Source organism: Pseudochaenichthys georgianus, chromosome 5, assembly GCF_902827115.2.
Source record: "Pseudochaenichthys georgianus chromosome 5, fPseGeo1.2, whole genome shotgun sequence".
NCBI lineage: Eukaryota > Metazoa > Chordata > Actinopteri > Perciformes > Channichthyidae > Pseudochaenichthys > Pseudochaenichthys georgianus.
Genome location: NC_047507.1, coordinates 26,936,033 through 26,951,481, shown reverse-complemented (window position 1 = coordinate 26,951,481; position 15,449 = coordinate 26,936,033). Strand labels below are relative to the sequence as shown.

Here is a 15,449-nt window from a genome sequence, read left to right as displayed (position 1 = left end):
CAGGGCAAGTATTACTCTCCTCGTTAAATTCTACAGAATGCATGGCTGCATATAGCTATAGTAATGTTAAGTTTGAGATTTGTTGTTTGCAAAAAAAGAGATCAATATGTGTGTGCTCTAAAGATACCCTTTTATTGTGAAAAACTCCCGCCGGAAACACAAGTCTTGTTCTGGCTAGCGGAACACAGGGCTGATGGCAGGCAGCAACCTGTCAACAACCCAGGCATAGCTGGAACTATAGTGTGCCGAGCCCTTTATCATCTGAATTTCGTCAGGTATGTTTATCTATTACTTAATTGAATGACAGAAAGGTGTTAAATGTCCTCGATGGAATGATCTTAGCTGCTGTGGGAGGCGGAGTGAGTTAGCATAACTAACGTTAGTTAATGAACGGTTAGCTTTAGCCTCGGTGTTCAGGACGTCGGCTAACAAAGTTGCCCCAGGTGGTGAAACTAATCCGTTTCTCTAATGTATTCACCAAAAACCTTAACATTATAGCAAATACTACATGTTGGCAATGTAATAGTCAAAACTGTTACCATACAAACGGCTAGAAGTTGCCTTGACAACAGATCTCCTGCTGGCTAACCCCTGCTAACCTGACAGATAAAGCTATGATGCTGTACGGACAGCAGGACCACGAACCCTCTTTGACAACATCAAGTCTAGAATGCCTTTGAAATTGTATTAACCAACCCCTTTGAATAGTATTCAAACCACCTTCTTCCTGTTTAAGGGTATTGTCTAAGATTAGCAAACGGAGGTTCAGTGAGACTTAATATACACTGAACAAAAGGTTAGGGTAATGTTGTGAATCGAGTGGCCCATGGTGGTGGTGGGGTTATGGTATGGGCAGGCGTATGTAATGGACGACGAACACAGGCCACTCGATTCACAACATTACCCTAACCCTACCCCTAACCCTAACCCTCACATCAGATACTGCCTGGTTTTCGGACCCCCCCAGACCCCCCCAATAAAGCAAAAATGCACGTTTCAGAGTGGCCTTTTATTGTGGCCATTCTAAGGCACACCTGTGCAATAATCATGCTGTCTAATCAGCATCTTGATATGCCACACCTGTGAGGTGGGATGGATTATCTCGGCAAAGGAGAAGTGCTCACTATCACAGATTTTTTCAGATTTTTGAACAATATTTGAGAGAAATGGTTATTTTGTGTAAATAGAAAATGTTTTAGATCTTTGAGTTCATAAAAAATGGGAGCAAAAACAAAACTGTTGCGTTTATATTTTTGTTCAGTGTAGTTCAGTTAAAGATGGGACTGCCCGTTATGAAAGGTGCACGGCTGTATCTTCAAATAGCTTGGATTAAACTAAGTCACTGGTAACGTGCATTCTAGTCTAGTTTGTGTGTCTAAACATTAAGCTAATCGAAATTCTACATGCTGTGTGTAGAGTTGTAACATAATGTTGTTGCCGATGTGTCAGACCAGATTTAGGCTATCAATAAATGAGATTGCCTTTTAATGGTACTATGTAGTCGAAATGATGTTACATTTGGGCCCAATTTAGTTGAATTGATACTATAAAGCGAATTCACCTGAAATGTTTGGCTTTTTATTGTGGATACACATTTTATTTGAGTTGGCATCACAACATACTCTTTGCGTGTCTTCAGATACCTGAAACCATCATACAAACCTTTTGCTTTGGTTATACATCCTCATACATCCTCACTTCATATTGTATGTAAAGCCTGACTTGATGTTTCACCTACTGTAGCAACATAATAGCCTGATCACTCTGTAAGACTGCACAGTATCACATATTAATGTCTGATGTCGCTGGTTGCAGTTTTTGCAGGTCCGTTGGTGCAGCAAAACAAGACTGCAGTGTTATGGAAGAACCATGAAGGCCCAATTACAAGTCACTGGTATGTTTTAATTAATCTATGCATGATTTGAGCAAAAATGAGAAAACAACAAATAGGAAAAATTGGTAGAGGTTTAGTATTACATGACGTTGTTCATAAGCAGCTACAGGCTATGATTCTTTGTGAAAAAATGCCTTATGTGCTGTCACTGTTCAGTACAGGGAGGCTACAGGAGCTGGTGGTTGGTATTCTTATGTTGTTGCATCTTCATCAAATGCACCTTATGTTACATTCTGAACAAACCCTCTAAAATCTTAGTTATATAACCTACAATTTAAGTGTTTTTTTTTCATTCTAGTGCTTTCAGCCAAGCTTAAGGAAAACAAAAAGACCTGGTTTGGTCCCAGCCCTTACGTTGAGGTAGCTGTGGATGGCCAGTCAAAGAGGACTGAGAAGTGCAACAACACACACAGTCCTAAATGGAAGCAGGCTGTCACAGTGTGAGTACAACCTTTGTGTTTGTCATAGAAAAAAGCTGATAAGTTATTAGATGATCCGTACTAGCAGTTCTGTTCTGGTTATGGTGCAAACTTCCTGAGCTTGGAATATTGTGTCCATAAGGGAAAACTAAGTTGTTGAAGGGTACATTCTAAATAAATGATGTACCTGATTTTTAATTGTCACTGATTCAACAATGTCCATATGCCCAACACTTATTACTTTACCATGGTTTCTGTGCCACTGAAATAGGTTAAGGTCTCAACTGGTAAGACAAATAAAACACATGAGGGATGTTTTATTAATAAAACTCTGCTGGAATTGACACTTAATATTTGAATTAAATTACATTTGATAACAGAAATATAAGAGATGTCTCCAGAGAAGCGATAGCCCTATGCAGTACATACATTTATTTTCCATAATTCAACTATAACTACTTTAGTATTAATGCAGATCCTTCTTTATATTCTTCTCCAGTGTTGATGATGATATTTTCTCCCTTTACTACAGAATTGTCACCCCGGTCAGCAAGCTGATCTTTCGAGTTTGGAGCCACCAGACACTGAAGGCAGACATCCTGTTGGGAATGGCCATGCTGGAGATCAAAGAGAGCCTTAAAGCTAACGACCTGAAACGTGAGTTCACACTACTTTCTTTCTCTTCGGTGGTGTAATCTTGTGTTTTCTTGAAAATATTTTCTGTCAAACAAACAACATTTTGCTGCTATTTGACAAAGTGTACATCTCAGTTTATTTGTCAGTTAAACTTTGATTTTAAAAAAAATGTGTTGTCCAAGGGGCAGAGTACTAGGCTAATATTTCTAGGCTCTTGCGGTTGATTCCCACATAATATGAGTTAGTCAGAACAAAGGTCCCACCACATGCCTTATTTATTTTAAGATAATAAAACATTGTATTCCTTATAATCTCCCTTTCAGTATTTGTATGTCTACGTCTATCAGCATCATGTTTTACTTGGCAGATGTTTCACACACTGGAGACTCTATTTGTGTAGGAGTGCATATCAGCTTATTTTTATTATGAGAATGATTTATTGTGCTTTGATAAGCTTAACAACCAACAAGCACAGTACTCCCTAGGTTCTCTCTCCTGGGATACAAGCCTCCCCTGAGTGTGTGGCTGATTGTGTGTGTCTGATTGCTGGAGGGCTTTACCAGCTCAATACAATGGCTCGCCTTGTCTTGTGCATTCCATTTGACATAAAAGTCTGGTCTATATTTAGTATAGCTGCTTTCTTTTTATTTTCAATACTAAACACGATTCATAAAGGTTGAATCCATTATGAAAAGCCAGCAAATGGAGTCCTCTTAGAGAAAATGGCTCTTGTATGTGCATTTGGTGGCAGTTTATACTTCCTCTGACAATTCTTAGCATCATCTCTTTTGTTGTTGTTGTGAAGGGTCTACAGTATGTGGGTGTTTGTCAGATGAGTGTAGCTGAAGCATTATGACACCTTTGCACATTTTCCTCCCCAGTGTGTGAGGTGGTGCAGACGCTGCCGCTGTGCTCTGACCGAGACTCTCGGGATGTTGTTGGCGACCTGTCTGTCTGCCTGGATGGCATGCAGGTAGACCCAGAGACCCTCGCCACTGCAGAGCGAGAACATGGTAAGAAAGCACACACATGCACACATCCACCGACAATGCACAGATCTGCAGAATTGTATTAAATCATCTGTTAGTGTGACATGTTCCCTTTTTTTTCCTCATCATATTTATTTAACAATCATATCTAGTTAGAACTTAGCCCCTTGCAGCACATAAAGAAAAAAATGGTTTCAAACCCAAGTTAATAAGTTAGTTAATAGTTAGTATATGTTGTCACTTGTCATCTGTTTCTTTGTTACTCTAGCTGCTCTTCCAAATGGAAACGCAAGTCAAAATGGAGACACTGGCAACAGGTTCAGTAAACTTTCATTTATAATCCTATTTATGCTTTTTGGGAAAATGTTGTGTTTACTCATGGAAAATACTAATTGTATCCCTATCAAGTAACTTAAGAACATATCTTGATCCCCAGGTCAAGCAGGGACACATCTCCCTCCAGTGACTCAGAGGAGTGGGTTATCGTACCTAACGGTCATCCTGCCAATGGTACAGGGTCTCCTTCTCGATCTCCAGGGGGCTCCAACGCCTTGCGTCCTCCCAGACCAGCCCGAGCCCCTCCTCCTACGCCTCACAGACCTACAGCCTCACCAAGTAGGAAAAGCACAAGAAATCAAAGACTTATCAATATAACCAGTCATTCTGCATTTTTAAATAGCATTGCTTTTCTTTAATGTACAGAAACAGTGTCTGAGATAGACATCTGTTCACAGACTTCAATGTTTTTTCTGCCATCCTCCCACTCTTCTCTACAGCCTCTTCTAGCAGTTCCTCCCCAAGCGAGCTGAGTGAAGCTCCAGCTTCCGATGGCTCCTCCCAGGCGTCAGCTAGTGGCTGTTTAAATCAGCAGGATGACTCAGCAGCAGCAGCAGCAGCAGCAGCAGCATCAGCATCAACATCAACAGCAGCAACAACAGCAGCAACAGCAGCAGCTACTTCACAGACAGCAGCAGGACCCAAACCAGCAACATCTGCCTCAGCAGCTCCAGCCTCAGCAGTTCCGGCCACAACAGCTCCCAGAATCACACCTATAAACAACGGCCCCTTACCACAAGGGTAAAAGAGAAAGGCACTTCACCTGGTCCTGCAAATCTCATTTTAGACTGCAGCCTCTTTATGACGTTTGAATGTGAATGATGTGGAAAAAAAACATCGACTCATACAAAAATAACCTCTCTCTCTCATCACTTATGACTAACTAAAAGTGTGTTGGTGTCTGTATCTGCAGATACCCTGTATTTCATTATTATTACTGCTTTATTTGTGAAGTGTTGGGGTGTCAACCTCTATACAAACATAGCAACAAAGTGCTAGATCGTAACCTCATCCATCAGCAAGCTACACAATTGGTGGACACAGAAAATATAGCTTGTTTTCAACTGTGAGAAAGCACCTTAACCGCAGTCATGGGGGTGCTCTTCTGTGGTCGTTGAGCTAGGGATGAGGTGCGAACCTTACATCAAATGTAACATTTGTGATATTGGGCTATATAAATAAACATTGATTGATTGATTGAACAAACTGTCTAGAACATACAAATAGTTCTCATTCTGCCTTTTTAACGAATTGTGTTTGTCAGTGACGGAATCAGTTATCAAAATGTGTTTCCTGTGCTTGGTCTTTGCTGACTCATCTTTCTCTGCAGATGGGAGCAAAGGGCAGACCAGAACGGACGGGTCTACTTTGTGGATCACATCGAGAAAAGGACAACCTGGGAAAGGCCTGATCCTCTTCCTTCAGGGTACCAACACACTTGATCATATGTTATACTATGAGTGCTAACATGGTTACAATTCAATCAGAACACTTTTGCTCTTTGATATTCTTTAACAAATGTTACCATCCAACCTCTCTCCCTTCTCCGCAGGTGGGAGCGCAGGGTGGACCCGATGGGTAGGGTGTACTATGTCGACCACATTACCCGGACGACTACGTGGCAGCGGCCCACGCAGGAGTCGGTGCGAAACTACGAAGAGTGGCAGCACCAGAGAAACCAGCTGCAGGGAGCCATGCAGCAGTTCAACCAGAGGTTCATCTATGGGGTGAGTGCAGGCACTGTGGTAGTTTCTGGATAAGGGTACATCCACACATCTGCTTCGAACAATAGTTTGTCTGCACCATCACAAGATGAATCTGTGTAAACAGATTATTACTGTATACACTGTACCATAATATGCAGTAGAGTTTTTAAGTTCTCAAAATGTTTTACTTGCTACAAAACCTAAACCCAAAACCATCATTTTCAAGTTACTTCATTTAACTGGCTATGCATGCACTCCAAAAGTCACACCTATTACACATGTTTTGTTTGCTTCAAATAGAACTCACAAATAAAATAAAAGCATTACCACCTCAATGTTACGCAGCGTCCACACGGCGGCGTGCGTTGAAGCTCGCCGTCGGGCGTGTCTGAAGCTCGACCAACAACCAATCACATGAATCTCCCGCCCCGGACACACAAGCAAGCGGTTGATTGGCTCGAGCTTGTACTGGCATATGATTTGATTGGCTGACGCTTCCGTCGAAGCTTCAAAAGTTGAACATTGCTCAACTTTTGAAGCGAGCAAAGCGAAGCAACGCTCCCACAATGCAGTTTGGCAAAGCGTGACGTCACCCCATTCAAAGTGAATGGGCAGAAGCGTTGAAGCTTCAACGCACGCCGCCGTTTGGACGGGCCGTCACCCAGCACAGGAAACACTGTTTGACTTCTTTACAGCTTATTGCTGTTTCTGAAGTCTAATGTAGTTATCCTGTTGAACATTGAACGAGATTGGAGGTTGATTCCTCTGTATAATACTAACGACGGTTGGCTCTGGAACTGGTAAAGGCCATTTTTTAAATGTTTTTTGAGACTTTAACAACGTGTCTCTCTCTGGCTCAGCTCCAAGACCAGCTGGCGGCGACGGCCAACAAAGAGTTTGACCCGCTGGGACCTCTGCCTCATGGATGGGGTAAATATCACCTATCATTGCACATTCACTTTGGCTGGAGTTGCTGTTATCGTAGTAAAACACACAATACAAGTTCCTAGGGAATGCACAGCAATGATTTCAAACTGAAGAAACATTTTCATTTGTTTATGTCAGAGAAGAGAACAGACACCAATGGCAGAGTGTATTTTGTTCATCACCCGACTCGGACAACGCAGTGGGAGGACCCCAGGACCCAGGGGTGAGTGTGGGCCTACGGCTGTGCATCTTGATACTGTGATACCTATTTGTATACTGACTATAAATGATCCTGCTTACTTTGGCTGTAGTTTTCTTGTATTGCCTGTAGGAGGCGCTTATGTGTCAGCAACTTGCTCAGCACAAGTATTTCTAGATTGAAGCATAAGCAAATATAGGAATAAGTGGAATTAAAATCAATTTTAGAGTAAGAAAAAATACTTTTATCTTTTCCGTGAAATATAACTATTGGGTTATTTAGGTCATAAGGTGACCAGCAGATGCATGCAAACATCCTTGGAGGTGTGGAAGTATAGAAAGTATAACGTTTATGATAAGTAAAAGCTATATTTTTGGTTTCAAACATGATGATTTGATGCTTACACTGACTCATGCGTTCACAAAGGAAACATCGTCAGGCTTATAAGTGCCATTTTTTATTTTTCAAATTCACTTGCAATTTACATTTTGTTTTTCTTTATCTTTTTAACAATTTATCTATTTGTTGGTATTATTCAGGCTGCTGAACGACAAGCCCCTACCAGAGGGATGGGAGATGCGGTTCACTGTGGATGGTATTCCCTACTTTGTAGACCACAACAGGCGAACCACAACCTACATAGACCCTCGCACGGGGAAATCCTCACTGTAAGTTCTTCTATACATTTAGCAGTTAACTTGCTTTAGTTAAAAACACAAATGACTGGAGAAGCTCTCGCCTTTTAACCAGACACTTGATACTTGTCCACAAGCTGTAGCCTTAAGATTAAGATGCATAGACATATTTATCCCTCCCTGCAAACTCCTTTCATAATACACAGATACATTTTGGTTTCATTTGAACATAAACATAGGTATCAATGCAGGTTCAATGCATTTACATGACTGATAACACATTGGATAATCCTTGTTACAATTGTGATAAAAAGCATGATCACAGCAGGAGAAAAAATGTGCATGCAGTAACTAAATGTGCGTGTTCAATTGACATTTAAAATGGTTCTACTGGTCTTTTCCACAGTGAGAATGGACCACAGATAACCTATGTCAGGGACTTCAAAGCCAAAGTGCTATACTTCAGGTTCTGGTGTCAGGTATGTGCTGCACCAAATGTTTTGCTATCATCCTTATGCTTCTCCTTTGTACTGTCTTTCGTAATTTAATGTGCAAAGATTGAAGTTCACAGTTGATTCATGTTAACTTCTGTAAAAAGCAAGCAGAAATGTAATTTATATGTTGTGTTTTTTCCCCGACCTCAGCAATTGTCGATGCCTCAACACATTAAGATTAACGTCTCCCGGAAAACCTTGTTTGAGGATTCATTTCAACAGGTAACTTAAAACCAATAAATCCAGTTCTCTGTTATTTTGACTGTATTGTCTTTTGAATGTTTGAGGTGTGTAACACATTCTTTTCTGCATCTGAAGATAATGAGCTTCCACCCTCAAGATCTGAGGCGAAGACTGTGGATCATTTTCCCTGGAGAGGAAGGCTTGGACTACGGAGGTGTGGCCAGGTAATGTCAACAGCAGTTTGTTTTTATGCAATCGCGCCATTAGGAGGTGTGTTTTGACCTCAATCGTAGCTTTTTTTAAACCAACCAGTATAACCACTAAATAATTGTTTGTTTCTCATGTATTTCTTTTATTTTCAGGGAATGGTTCTTCTTGCTCTCTCATGAAGTGCTGAACCCCATGTACTGTTTGTTTGAGTATGCCGGCAAGGACAACTACTGTCTGCAGATCAACCCTGCCTCCTACATCAACCCTGATCACCTCAAGTACTTCAAGTTCATAGGACGCTTCATTGCCATGGTACCTGCCCTATTAGTAAACTCAATGAATTACTCAGCATTGGAACTTAATATAATGACATAATTACCTTGGCCAACAAGATGGACCATGTTTGTGAGGTGACATACGTGTGATGAGGATGGCGCAATGTTGTTTACAACCGTCATGTTGGCTCTTAAATGTGACTTATTGCTCTGGAAGGAATTCAAATATTCGATGATCTTAATTTTATGACGTTCAGTCTCCTCGTACAGTTTACAGTTTTACATATCAGATCTCTTTCTGTTTTATGTGGCTGCTGTTTTAATACATTTGATCACATGACCGTTCTGCTTTGGTCCCTTCTAGGCTTTGTTCCATGGCAAATTCATCGACACAGGATTCTCCCTGCCCTTCTACAAGCGCATTCTGAACAAAGCTCTGGCTCTCAAAGACCTGGAGTCCATAGATCCAGAGTTTTACAACTCACTCATCTGGATCAAGTAGGTCTGGGGATACAAGAGTTACTAATGTGTGACCTAAAGGGAATATGGTGGTGATAAGGAGGAGTGGAAGGGCAGGCCAGCATGTATATCAAAACGTACTGCAGTGTACCATTAACTGTTTTCATATTGGAGATATGTCATAGTTGATTTTCTTTTTATGAACACACAATGTAATTTATAAAAAACATTAATTAGTTTCCCAATTTTCTTTACTGCAACACATTTGGAATGATACCAGTATAATGTGTAGATCCTGCCACATTTATTTTCGAGGTGAGCAGAGTATTGGTAAAATGGATGTGTTAGAACAAAAGGATATTTCTCTATTTTGGCCAGGAGCTGCAAGATTATTACTCAGCCCAAACCAGCGTCTGGACAAGAAATAGTCTGCCTCCCAGGGCAAATTGTTACAAAGACAGATTTTTACACAAACAAAATATAGCGTACTGCATTCATTTAAATGCGGCGACTGGTAGGTGGATTTAATTGTTGTTAATGATCAAAATCGCTCTTTGCTCTGCAGGGATAATAACATAGAGGAGTGTGGACTGGAAATGTTCTTCTCTGTGGACAAGGAGATCCTGGGCGAGGTCACCACCCACGAGCTGAAGCCCGATGGAGGAAACGTCCAAGTAACTGAGGAAAATAAAGAGGAGTACATCAGGTACCCCTTCCTCCGCCACCCGTCTTCAACTTCCATATTTACATTCACATCAACACGTTACACACAACACTGATAGTCTTATCCCTGCTGATTGTTACAGTGTTACAGTTCTCCTATTTCACTGTAATGTGTAATAGAGGGGCCAATAATAAACCAACTCCATTATCCATACTGTACACAGCAGTACAATGACAGCATGTATACGCCCAATTCAAACAAAATAGATAAACGTATTTAATAGATTTCTTATCACACATGTATTGCGCAGGTCGCGACCAATTCTTTAGTATCTGCTGCAGCAATAACAACAAATGTGTTTTGTATTGACTGATAAGCTATAATGCTTTTTATTTGATCAACCATGATATTTGACCCTTAGAAAATTGAACCTTCTTGTTTGCAAGCAGCCATTAATAATCATGCACTGGGTATGTTTGACTTTGTTGTATTAATCTTCATGTTTCTGTACGCAGGTTGGTGGCAGAGTGGAGGCTGTCCAGAGGGGTGGAGGAGCAGACTCAGGCCTTCTTTGAGGGCTTCAATGAAGTTTTGCCCCAGCAGTACCTCCAATACTTCGATGCCAAGGAGTTAGAGGTACTGCAATCCACACTCTACAACATTTACTGAACACCAAAAGTTCTATGTTTGGGGTAGTGTTGGTCTTTTAAAGTGTTTATTCTGCTGGGTAAAATCATGTGCATTTGAGTTGTCATCACACTAATAACTCGCTTCCTTCTTGCCTGTAGGTGATGCTGTGTGGGATGCAGGAGATAGACCTGGTGGACTGGCAGAGAAACGCGATCTACAGACATTACGCCCGCAGCAGCAAACAGATCCTCTGGTTCTGGCAGGTCAGTACATGCAGTTGCACTGTTTTGAAAATCACAACACTAATTCCATTTCCTTCCTTACTTTGATCTATTTTTAGTTTAGGAGACTTATACCGTACAATTATAGCTCAGTTTGTCTCAAGATTTCATTTTCCTTTAACTCACAACTAAAGTCCCTTTTGCTAAGACTTAAAGATTGAGTCTTCACTTGGTCCAAATATTTCCAAAACTCCCTAATAAAGCAAAACATTTAGGACAATTATATGTTATCATTAGTGTCATACTGGATTTGCAAAGTGTTATTATAACAGAGATACATCTGAATTGTATTAACAAACAAGTTGTGGATTTGATTGTGTTGCATCTCAACTTGTAAAACATAAGCCTCATGTTGTAATTGTAACCTTGACTGTTTTTTAATATGCGTGTTTATGTGGAAATTAAAGTGTGATGTTTTGACAGTTTGTGAAGGAGATGGACAACGAAAAGAGGATGAGGCTGCTGCAGTTTGTCACAGGAACCTGTCGCCTTCCTGTGGGAGGCTTTGCTGACCTGATGGGTAAGCACACACACACACACACACACACACACACACACACACACACACACACACACACACACACACACACACACACACACACACACACACACACACACACACACACACACACACACACACACACACACACACACACACACACACACACACACTGTATATACTCACTTCAGAATTGATTTTCTGATTTAATTTTTTCCGTATCCTTTTTTAAAAATGTAGGAAGCAACGGCCCTCAAAAGTTCTGCATCGAGAAAGTGGGTAAAGAGAACTGGCTTCCACGGAGCCACACATGGTAAGGCCTGTTATTCTTCTTCTACTTTCTAAGAAATCCTCACTCAGGCTTCAGGTATGTGGCCAGAGGTCCAAATCCTGCTGGATTAACACTTTTTGACCAAACCCTCTTAGTCATATCTGATTCAACCAGGCTCCTTTTATTGTCAGGCTTTAATTTGACATTTTAAGTTTTATAGCACTGTCTGAGAATGTGTCGTTAAACCGTGAATAATACAGTTTGATATGGGTTTACTTAGCCAATGCTCTTATGAAGCCTCATGTGATACTAGTGAGGCAGGGACATAATTGCAATCAAATAATTGAAACAAAATAAATAATTTCTCACTTAAGAAAGTCAGAATTTCATTAACAACACTGAACTAAAGGGACTTTTATAAACTTATTTTATCTGCAGTTCAGACGAAATATGTACATTTTAGGGATTTGTTTCACGTATATGTTATGAGATGCAACGTTAAAATGTTGGCGATCAAACATTAAATACATTTTTTCTCTGGAAAGTCATTTTTTTCTTTCTCTTTTGTTTTATAGCTTTAATCGTCTGGACCTCCCTCCCTACAAGAGCTACGAGCAGCTGAAGGAGAAGCTCATGTTCGCCATCGAGGAGACAGAAGGCTTTGGGCAGGAGTAATGAGCAGGAGCTAAAGGATGGGATGGAGGAGTGTTGGCTTGGAGGAGCCGTTTCTTTTTCAGACATGAGTACTTTTTAACATGACCTCCCTGCAGCCAGGAGCTGCTTATAAACTGGTGATGGAAGTACAAATCTTTATTTTCTATCCCAGTATCAGTCACAACTATTTCGTCACACATTAATTTACCCTACCTGTGAATCCTTCTCACTCCGTTTCACTTCTCACCTACACGATGGATCCCACCCTTCTGCAGCTGGTCAGCCCACTTTCAGGCGAAAGAGGCAAAAGAGACGCCTTCCTCACCCTGTCATGTCTGCACTCGCCGAACGTTGCGCAAGTGCAGTTTCTGCTCGTACACCTGTGAATCTGTGCAGTGGTAACTTCTTAAGCGCCGCCTTGTCGGGTCTATGCACTAGAATTAATCATTTGGGAGAAAAATAACCATATTTGTGCATTTTTACTTAAAATAAGTACATATCTAAAAGTAACATCAAAGGCACATGTATGGTTTGGGTTTTTTTCAGGCTCAGCTTTTGTTTGTTTTTTTGGTTTAAAGGATGGATGAATGATTTTTTTCAACAACTGACTGACTCCTGCAACTCATATGCATTTTCTTTGACAAATATGATCGAGCTAATTGTAATGATACTTTCTCTTATTTCGACAGGTTGCTTTCGTAACTTTATAATGAGTTGAACTAGTTTGCACATAGTTATGTGAGCAGGAAGACCGGTTTTGTAGGAAACAATTATGCCAATAATAGAGCCAAGCAATGATTTGTTTGATCATTTTATTACACTTTGGTAAGTTTCAACATTTACTCCTTATTTGAATTGTCAATATAAAATAGAGAACATTTGCATTATTGCAAGTGTTATGATATGATTAGAAAACTTCCCAAAATGATCTGTGCTGTAAATAGTATCAGCTTATTAACCAGTCAGGACGACTGAAAGAGTCTTGATTTAGAATTATAATCTGTTACTAATGAAGTGGGAGTTTTAGCGTGTGTTGTGAAAAAGAGAACAATGATTTGTTGAATAATGACCTATTATTCCCACTGAAAGGTAGCCAATTCTCTGGTAGATGTCCAGACTTAGTATTATTAGAGTTAAATGATGTTAAATACTGAATCCTAACTGTTTAATGTGTTCAGTGACTAATGCAGTTTTTGTAAATATACTTATAAAGTAGAAATATGTTTAATATCTTAATACATTTAGTTCACCCAAGCAGTGGACCCCTTACAGGCATAAGTGGACCATTAGGATTAATGTAATATAAGTGACCCTAGTTTTATAGGGTGATAGGTATTCAGATTTGTACAGAAGTATATTAGAATAATTCATGTCTTTTCCAAAAATAGCTGTTTTCTTCAAGCTTAAAGTTTATTTTTTATTTCAGGTAGAGTATTACTTTAAGAAAATGACTGGAACAAATCTCCCAAAGGATGTTATTTAATAGTTTTTTGTAAAACATTTGATTTCATTTGAGGTATAAGTCTTAAAGTGCAGTTTTTAACATCCCCTAAATTGTTATATATATCACATCGGTTGGCGCTATTAGGTTGTTAGTTAGCCTTTATTATATTAATGGGTAACACTGTGAGGTACAAAAAAAGGTAGCAATTTAGCTACTTCAATCTTAAATACAATATCTGAACAACATTTGAATCTGTAAAGTGATATTTTGTAACTGTTCCGGCATCAAGCTGTGTAGTGTGTGTGTGTGTGTGTGTGTGTAAGCAGCGTGGTGTAAATTACGTGGTATAATTTCAATGTGTACACCAGATAATTGAACAATCCTAATTTACTTTAAGTTAGCTGTAACGAATGAAATGAAATATCCACACATTTTGTATGAACAATGTGGCCGAATGCCATTTCACAAAATGCTGGTTGTTATAAGCGCTCCCTCACCGATCTGACAGGTGTATTGACCCTCATTCAAAACCAGTTACTGCTGACTTGGTTTTTATTAGTCTCTTATGTTTCACATTATCTCACATTTGATCCTGCATTAATACACACACATAGACCTATAAAGCTACTACTGGTGTGCTGATTTGAAATGAGATTACGGCCAAAAAACCTTCAAAATGTTTACTATTGAATATTTTAACAGATAACAACGAATAACTTGGCATCTTGACACTTCAAACTGGCTGAATTAACCACTTCACTGTACACTGCTTTGTTCCAGATCATGGAGCCATTTTAATGTAGGCTATAGAAATATGCAAAATAGTGTTTGTAGTTGTACTGATTGCATTGTAAATCATGTTGATAGTGTAATCACTGTTTTTGAGCTCCAACTTTTTTTGATAAGTAGAAGTCAATGGTTGAATACTATTTATTCGGAAGATGGGTTTCATGTAACAATGGACTGGATTGATTGAGAAAAAAAACAACCGTAATAAAATGATTTAAACACTGGGCTTCTGCAGGACAATTGTGAAGTGTTTATTATTATTTCAGCAACATTTTCCCAACTTGTTTTCCCACACACTTTACATAACTTTTATTCTCAATACACACAACCATTGTCATCTTAAATTATACAAAAATAATTGAACCTACACATAAATGGAACAGTAATAATAAGCTCCAATAATGCTAAACACGGGGATATTCTTCATGCTTTTTTTTACTTTTGATATTTGAGATTGCTGATAATACTATACCTCAAGTACAAGACTATTTTACATGTGTTCACCCTCAATTAGCTTTAACAAACTACTTATAGCCTTACTTTGGCTCCATATTTTTTTTAAATACTAAAGCTCTCACAGCCGTTTAGGACAGAGTGAATACACATAGGCTATTGACTATAGCCTAATAATTCCATTGTTGAGGTATACTAAAATAGATTTATCAGGGTTGCCAACTTTGGGTACCTGGCTGGAGTGAGATTTTGATATCATGGGTTTAATTACACATATGCGCACGAAATGACTGCTATCGTGTCAGTAGCGGGACCTTAGCATATAGGATATACAATATATACAAATACACAATATTGGACACAGACTATAAAGGGCACACAGTTTCCTTCACTAATGAAAGT

The 15,449-nt window shown here is 39.6% G+C and overlaps 1 protein-coding gene across 1 annotated transcript; it reads left to right on the top strand.

Moving 5' to 3' along the window:
- Positions 1-163: 163 nt before the first annotated feature.
- On the top strand, positions 164-14,820 carry itcha (itchy E3 ubiquitin protein ligase a). Its single transcript, XM_034082992.2, has 24 exons — positions 164-275; positions 1,816-1,894; positions 2,193-2,334; positions 2,846-2,970; positions 3,831-3,962; positions 4,207-4,255; positions 4,375-4,553; positions 4,715-5,015; positions 5,605-5,700; positions 5,827-6,001; positions 6,841-6,910; positions 7,046-7,130; positions 7,646-7,774; positions 8,148-8,220; positions 8,386-8,457; positions 8,554-8,642; positions 8,781-8,940; positions 9,268-9,401; positions 9,928-10,068; positions 10,542-10,662; positions 10,815-10,919; positions 11,361-11,457; positions 11,677-11,749; positions 12,283-14,820. The coding sequence occupies exons 2-24, from the start codon at positions 1,870-1,872 to the stop codon at positions 12,380-12,382; spliced, it is 2,673 nt and encodes an 890-aa protein (XP_033938883.1). The 5' UTR covers positions 164-275; positions 1,816-1,869; the 3' UTR covers positions 12,383-14,820.
- Positions 14,821-15,449: the final 629 nt, after the last annotated feature.